This window comes from Bactrocera neohumeralis, unplaced genomic scaffold (genome assembly GCF_024586455.1).
Source record: "Bactrocera neohumeralis isolate Rockhampton unplaced genomic scaffold, APGP_CSIRO_Bneo_wtdbg2-racon-allhic-juicebox.fasta_v2 ctg4524, whole genome shotgun sequence".
Lineage (NCBI taxonomy): Eukaryota > Metazoa > Arthropoda > Insecta > Diptera > Tephritidae > Bactrocera > Bactrocera neohumeralis.
In genome coordinates this window covers 1-6,360 of record NW_026091542.1, presented here as the reverse complement: position 1 = coordinate 6,360, position 6,360 = coordinate 1, and the positions used below count along the sequence as shown (strand labels likewise).

The 6,360-nt window shown below is 29.6% G+C and overlaps 4 protein-coding genes across 4 annotated transcripts; 2 read left to right on the top strand and 2 right to left on the bottom strand.

Moving 5' to 3' along the window:
* The first annotated feature begins 579 nt into the window (after nucleotides 1-579).
* Nucleotides 580-1,180, top strand: LOC126767181 (histone H1-like). The gene has a single exon (XM_050484760.1). It carries the CDS (start codon nucleotides 665-667, stop codon nucleotides 1,178-1,180), a length of 516 nt encoding a protein of 171 aa, XP_050340717.1. The 5' UTR covers nucleotides 580-664.
* Nucleotides 1,181-2,726: 1,546 nt separating this feature from the next.
* LOC126767180 (histone H4) lies at nucleotides 2,727-3,159 on the bottom strand. Its single transcript, XM_050484758.1, has one exon. The coding sequence runs from the start codon at nucleotides 3,084-3,086 to the stop codon at nucleotides 2,775-2,777; it is 312 nt and encodes a 103-aa protein (XP_050340715.1). The 5' UTR covers nucleotides 3,087-3,159; the 3' UTR covers nucleotides 2,727-2,774.
* Nucleotides 3,160-3,342: 183 nt separating this feature from the next.
* Nucleotides 3,343-3,861, top strand: LOC126767179 (histone H3). Its single transcript, XM_050484757.1, has one exon. The coding sequence runs from the start codon at nucleotides 3,409-3,411 to the stop codon at nucleotides 3,817-3,819; it is 411 nt and encodes a 136-aa protein (XP_050340714.1). The 5' UTR covers nucleotides 3,343-3,408; the 3' UTR covers nucleotides 3,820-3,861.
* Nucleotides 3,862-4,328: 467 nt separating this feature from the next.
* LOC126767178 (histone H2A-like) lies at nucleotides 4,329-4,656 on the bottom strand (the record flags this gene model as incomplete). The annotated part of the gene is made up of 1 exon (XM_050484756.1): nucleotides 4,329-4,656. A coding segment is annotated over one exon (306 nt), but the record flags the coding sequence as incomplete, so codon positions are not given.
* Nucleotides 4,657-6,360: the final 1,704 nt, after the last annotated feature.

The window sequence follows — 6,360 nt, the reverse complement described above, 5'->3', positions numbered from 1 at the left end:
ATAAAATTATTACTAATATAGGATTTGAGTAGAAATTTATCCGACAATATATTAGCAAATTGTGAATTGATCGCATAAAACCGCTTTTTGTTTTCATACTATTATTTTACTTCATTTAAATTGAAATGTGACTTTTTCATGTATATACTTATTTCTTAATGAAAACATCTTATTACTTCTTTAGATCATTGCTAATATAAATTATTTTAAATTTGTAAAATAATTTTAAGGTTTGATTTAAAAATAATTGAGAAAATTAAATTTAAAGAGGGAAATTTTGACTTTTATAGAGCAAAGTTTGGACAAAATTTCATTTTAAATGAAAAATATATACCGTAAAGAAATATGAGCATTAAAATATTAAAGCAACACATTTAGGCTATCAAACTGCGTATAAAATGGTTTCTTAAATTAAATATTTGATTTTTAGTAAATTAAATAAACTTAAAAGTTTGTCCGTTGGAGATGTTAAATTGCACTGGATCGTTCAATTTTGTTACTCATCTTTTCACCTCGCTTCTCAATTTAAGAAGGTATAGCAATTTAAAGGTATTACTTCATCTATAAATTAGTGCCTGCTATTTCTGAGAAAAAAGTTGCTGCTAAAAAAGCTGTTAAGCCAAAAAAGCCTTCAGTCGCTCCTACTCATCCACCAACTCAACAAATGGTTGATGCATCAATTAAGAATTTAAAAGAACGTGGTGGCTCATCACTTTTAGCTATTAAAAAGTACATCAGTGCTACATACAAATGTGATGCTCAAAAATTAGCACCATTTATCAAGCGTTATTTGAAATCTGCTGTTACTAGTGGTAAATTAATTCAAACTAAAGGAAAGGGTGCATCTGGTTCTTTTAAATTATCAGTGGCTGCCAATAAATCAAGTAAATCTGGTGAAGGTAAATCGAAGTCAAAAGCGGTGAAATCCATTGAGAAGAAGCCCAAAAAGAAATCGGCAGATGGTGTGGCGTCAAAGAAGAAGGCAGCAGTTGGCGGTAAGAAAGCAAGTGGCGAAAAAAAAGTGAAGAAAACTGTTGCTAGCAAGAAAACAGCAGAGAAGAAAAAAAGTGAAAAGGCTAAAGCGAAGGATGCAAAAAAGACTGGATCTGTTAAAGCCAAACCAGCTAAAGCTAAATCGACTCCAAATAAAGCAAAGGCGTTAAAATTACATTATAAGTAAAACAGTTCATAAATAAAAAATGTACGTTTACAAAGGGTGACAATTAGATATTTATTTTATTTTATTTTCTTTGGAATTTCACAGCTGCTGGCATAATTAAGATTACCCTATACTAAATAGATTTGCAAAAAAAAACATGTGTACCATATTGCCCACGCTTACTCTATATTGAATAGTTTATTATGATAGTATTACCAGTGCCACAGTAACGCATGGCCAAATCTACTAGTACATATACTGTGTTTGTATACTCATAAATCATCTCTTTGTTAATTTATATGTTGTGGCCCTGAAAAGGGCCTTTTTGCTATTTTTTTTTTAATCATTTGAACAAATTACTTGGCGACTTTTTTATTGTATTTAGTGACAGCTGGTTTGGCTTTTTTTTTGCATCTTGCTTTAGCCTTTTCACTTTTTCTTCCAACAGTTTCTTCAATTTTTTTCTACGCCACACCATCTGCCTTGATAAATGGTGCTAATTTTTGAGCATCACATTTGTATGTAGCACTGATGTACTTTTTAATAGCTAAAAGTGATGAGCCACCACGTTCTTTTAAATTCTTAATTGATGCATCAACCATTTGTTGAGTTGGTGGATGAGTAGGAGCGACTGAAGGCTTTTTTGGCTTAACAGCTTTTTTAGCAGCAACTTTTTTCTCAGAAATAGCAGAAGATCCGGCTACCGGAGAATTAACATTCGTAACAGCAATTGCTTCAGACATTTTCACTTTTATAAACTTTTATTTTGTATTTATTAAATACACACTTTACGCACTAATACGCAGTTTGATAGCCTAAATGTGTTGCTTTAATATTTTAATGCTCATATTTCTTTACGGTATATATTTTTCATTTAAAATGAAATTTTGTCCAAACTTTGCTCTATAAAAGTCAAAATTTCCCTCTTTAAATTTAATTTTCTCAATTATTTTTAAATCAAACCTTAAAATTATTTTACAAATTTAAAATAATTTATATTAGCAATGATCTAAAGAAGTAATAAGATGTTTTCATTAAGAAATAAATATAAATAAAAAATAAAAAAATAACGTGAGGTTATTGTTAGGGCCCTTGTGTTGTTATTCATTAACTATCAAGAGTATATACATGAAAAAGTCACATTTCAATTTAAATGAAGTAAAATAATAGTATGAAAACAAAAAGCGGTTTTATGCGATCAATTCACAATTTGCTAATATATTGTCGGATAAATTTCTACTCAAATCCTATATTAGTAATAATTTTATACTAAACTTACTTACCATACATATGTATATGTATACATCCATACATACATAGGTCCGTAGACAATGTAATTTTTATATTTACTCATATTCCGTTCCAACATACTTCCTCATAAATAATATGAATGCAATATACATATATACATATGTATTTGGATATTTGATAAATAATATTAAATTGGAATGAATGCTAACTACAGGCAAATTAAGAATTGTGACAAAATTACTTTTAGATATGTATTTATTATTTTTCGGTTAATTTATCATTATTTTGAATCTTCGTTTAATTGTATATCGTGGTCCTGAAAAGGACCGTTTTGTTTTTTTTTTATATTTGATAGGAAAATTGTTTAACCGCCGAATCCATACAAGGTACGTCCTTGTCTCTTCAAAGCATATACAACATCCATTGCTGTAACTGTCTTCCTTTTAGCGTGTTCAGTATAGGTAACTGCATCACGGATAACATTCTCTAAAAATACTTTTAAGACTCCACGAGTTTCTTCATATATCAAACCAGATATACGTTTTACACCTCCACGACGAGCCAAACGCCGAATAGCAGGCTTAGTGATTCCCTGGATGTTATCACGTAAAACTTTACGATGACGCTTAGCACCACCTTTACCCAAGCCTTTTCCACCTTTGCCGCGACCAGTCATTTTTAACTTTTACACTTTTAACACTTTAACACTTTTACTAGCCGAACACTGCACGCTCTATAGATTTCTGGAGAACTAAGTTATTGCACGTGTATTTATACAAAAGTCAACAACTAACATTGTGACTTACCTATATACAGAAAATTTCATCTCTTTCTAACACATGAATATAGTTAAGACTTCATCCACCCCGATAATATGAACTTTTGAAACGTTCTGAAGTATTTTATTACTTGTGCACAAATTATTAGTGTGTGGTAAAATATATTAGTGCAGTGACTTTTCAGTTAAGGTGAAAATTAAATAAGTGCAGTGAAAAAAAATGGCTCGTACAAAACAAACAGCCCGTAAATCGACTGGTGGTAAAGCACCACGCAAGCAATTGGCAACCAAAGCAGCTCGTAAAAGTGCTCCGGCAACTGGTGGTGTAAAGAAACCTCATCGTTATCGCCCCGGTACAGTTGCATTACGAGAAATTCGTCGTTACCAAAAAAGTACTGAATTATTAATCCGAAAATTGCCATTCCAACGTTTGGTTCGAGAAATTGCTCAAGATTTCAAAACAGATTTACGTTTCCAAAGTTCTGCTGTTATGGCTCTACAGGAAGCAAGTGAAGCATATTTGGTTGGTCTGTTTGAGGATACAAATTTGTGCGCCATTCATGCAAAGCGTGTCACAATTATGCCAAAAGATATTCAATTGGCCAGACGTATTCGTGGAGAACGTGCTTAATTGATTTGAAGAAGATAAATATCCAAACGGTCCTTTTCAGGACCACAATTGCTCAACGAAAGATCAAAATTTTACATATAATGATAAAAATAAATACTTAAACGGTCCTTTTCAGGACCACAATTTCTCAGCAAAAGATTAAAACTTTAAATCTTATGATATACTATGTATATGCTGTAGATAGAAATTAATTTACAAATTAAATTCCGAATAGAATCCACGGAACCTGTACATGTATACCACCATCAAGTTTTTTTCGCTACGAGTATTATCTACCTACTGTATTATACCGTACGCTGTCTCTCCAGATGACTTTACTTATACATTCATGAGTATGAATCTAATATTTGTTGTTGTTGTTATATGTGTATCGTATGCAACCAGTTTTATATAACGAATCAAGTTTTATTACTAATACATATGTAGTTTTTTTTGAAAGTAATATCAACCTCTTTGAATATAAAAGTTTGTCGTCCTGAAAAGGACGGTTTTATTCTTTTTTTAGATAATATGTCTCTCCGAGATAGAAATTTATGCTTTTTTCTCAGTCTTCTTTGGTAAAAGTACAGCTTGAATATTTGGCAAAACACCACCTTGAGCAATAGTGACTCCAGATAATAGTTTATTCAATTCTTCATCATTACGGATGGCCAATTGTAAATGTCTTGGAATAATTCTTGTCTTTTTGTTATCACGGGCAGCATTACCAGCCAATTCAAGAACTTCAGCTGCCAAATATTCCATAACAGCAGCTAAATATACGGGAGCACCAGCACCAACACGTTCAGCATAATTGCCTTTGCGCAACAAACGGTGTATACGACCGAACAATGTACACTGCACAATTCACTCACTTTATATAAATTCCTCCAACATACTAACGCTGCTTATATACTTTTTCATTTCACATAAACTATTCAATATAGAGTAAGCGTGGGCAATATGGTACACATGTTTTTTTTTGCAAATCTATTTAGTATAGGGTAATCTTAATTATGCCAGCAGCTGTGAAATTCCAAAGAAAATAAAATAAAATAAAATAAATATCTAATTGTCACCCTTTGTAAACGTACATTTTTTATTTATGAACTGTTTTACTTATAATGTAATTGAGATATAAACATGATATGTAATTTTTATTGTATACATTGAATGATATATATGAAAACACATAATACATATGTGCACAATCATCATCAATTCATTTAATAATTAAAATTATTTTAATGTTCTTGCTAAAAATCCATTTTTGATCGATATGTTAAACATTTTTGTAGCCCTGAAAAGGGCTTATTTTATTTCTTATTTGCCACATAGTTTTTTTTCTTTTACCTGGGCTTTACTTTTTAGATGGCGCTTTCTTGGCGACTGGCTTTTTATTGACCGCGGCTTTCTTGGTTTTAACACTAGGTGTTTTTGCTTTTAACGCCTTTGCTTTATTTGGAGTCGATTTAGCTTTAGCTGGTTTGGCTTTAACAGATCCAGTCTTTTTTGCATCCTTCGCTTTAGCCTTTTCACTTTTTTTCTTCTCTGCTGTTTTCTTGCTTGCTTTTTTCAGAAACTTTTAAAAGGAATCCGGCTCCCAAATTTTTCTAAAAATTGCACATTTTCAACTTTTAAATTTTTTGTTATTATTAAATAATTTTAAACTAAAAAGGATGAACTATCTTTAAATTCTTCCTTTAAATTAAACGAGGAAAAAGAAGACCGCTGAATCCATGAAAACCCCAAAAAAACAAGTTTATTTCAAAAAACAAATATTAATTGAAACCATTTAAAAAAAGTGAAATTTGTTTAAAAAGGCCAAAAAAAAAATTAAAAAATAAAAGAATTTTGTAAACGCTAAAAGCAAAATACTCTTTAAATTAAACTTACAAAAACCTATTTAAAAAGAAATTCAAAAAAATTTTAAAAGCAAATCTAAAAGTAAAAATTTAAAGAAAAAATATAAATAAAAATAAAAAAAACTATTTTGGGCCCTTTTTTTTTCAAAACATAAAAATATATTAGAAAAGAACATTAAAAAAAATTTGTTTAAAATAATTATATAAAACAAAAAGTTTATGGTTTTCAAATTTCTTTAATAATTGTTTAAATTTCTATCATCTATTTAATAATTTAAAAAAATAAACATTCCAAATAAAATTTTGTTTACAATACAATTGGGTTAAATTAATTTTTTTTTAATTCCGCTTCCAAATTTCCTATATAAATGAATTGCAAAACATTTTACAATTTTTGGTTTTAAATAATTTTAATTGAATGAAGTATTACGGGCCAAATTAAAATTAAAAAAATTTCTTTATATTTTTTTATTTTTGGTTATTATTTTTTTAAAATTTGTTATTTTTTTTCCTGAAAAGAGTTTTTTTTTTAATTGAATTTGCACTCATCCTTTAAAGGCCCCTTTAAAATTAACATTATCCTAAACTGTTTTTTTAGTGTAGTGGGTCTGCTCACATAATTCTTTAAAAACTTTTAACTACGAGTTTTTTCTTTTCAAACCTTTTTGGGGGTTTACTTTTCCCATTGGGTTTAACC

Excerpts from the sequence above, each read along its gene's own strand:
- LOC126767181 (XM_050484760.1), top strand. The coding sequence starts at position 665 with ATGGTTGATGCATCAATTAAGAATTTAAAAGAACGTGGTGGCTCATCA.
- LOC126767180 (XM_050484758.1), bottom strand. The coding sequence starts at position 3,086 with ATGACTGGTCGCGGCAAAGGTGGAAAAGGCTTGGGTAAAGGTGGTGCT.
- LOC126767179 (XM_050484757.1), top strand. The coding sequence starts at position 3,409 with ATGGCTCGTACAAAACAAACAGCCCGTAAATCGACTGGTGGTAAAGCA.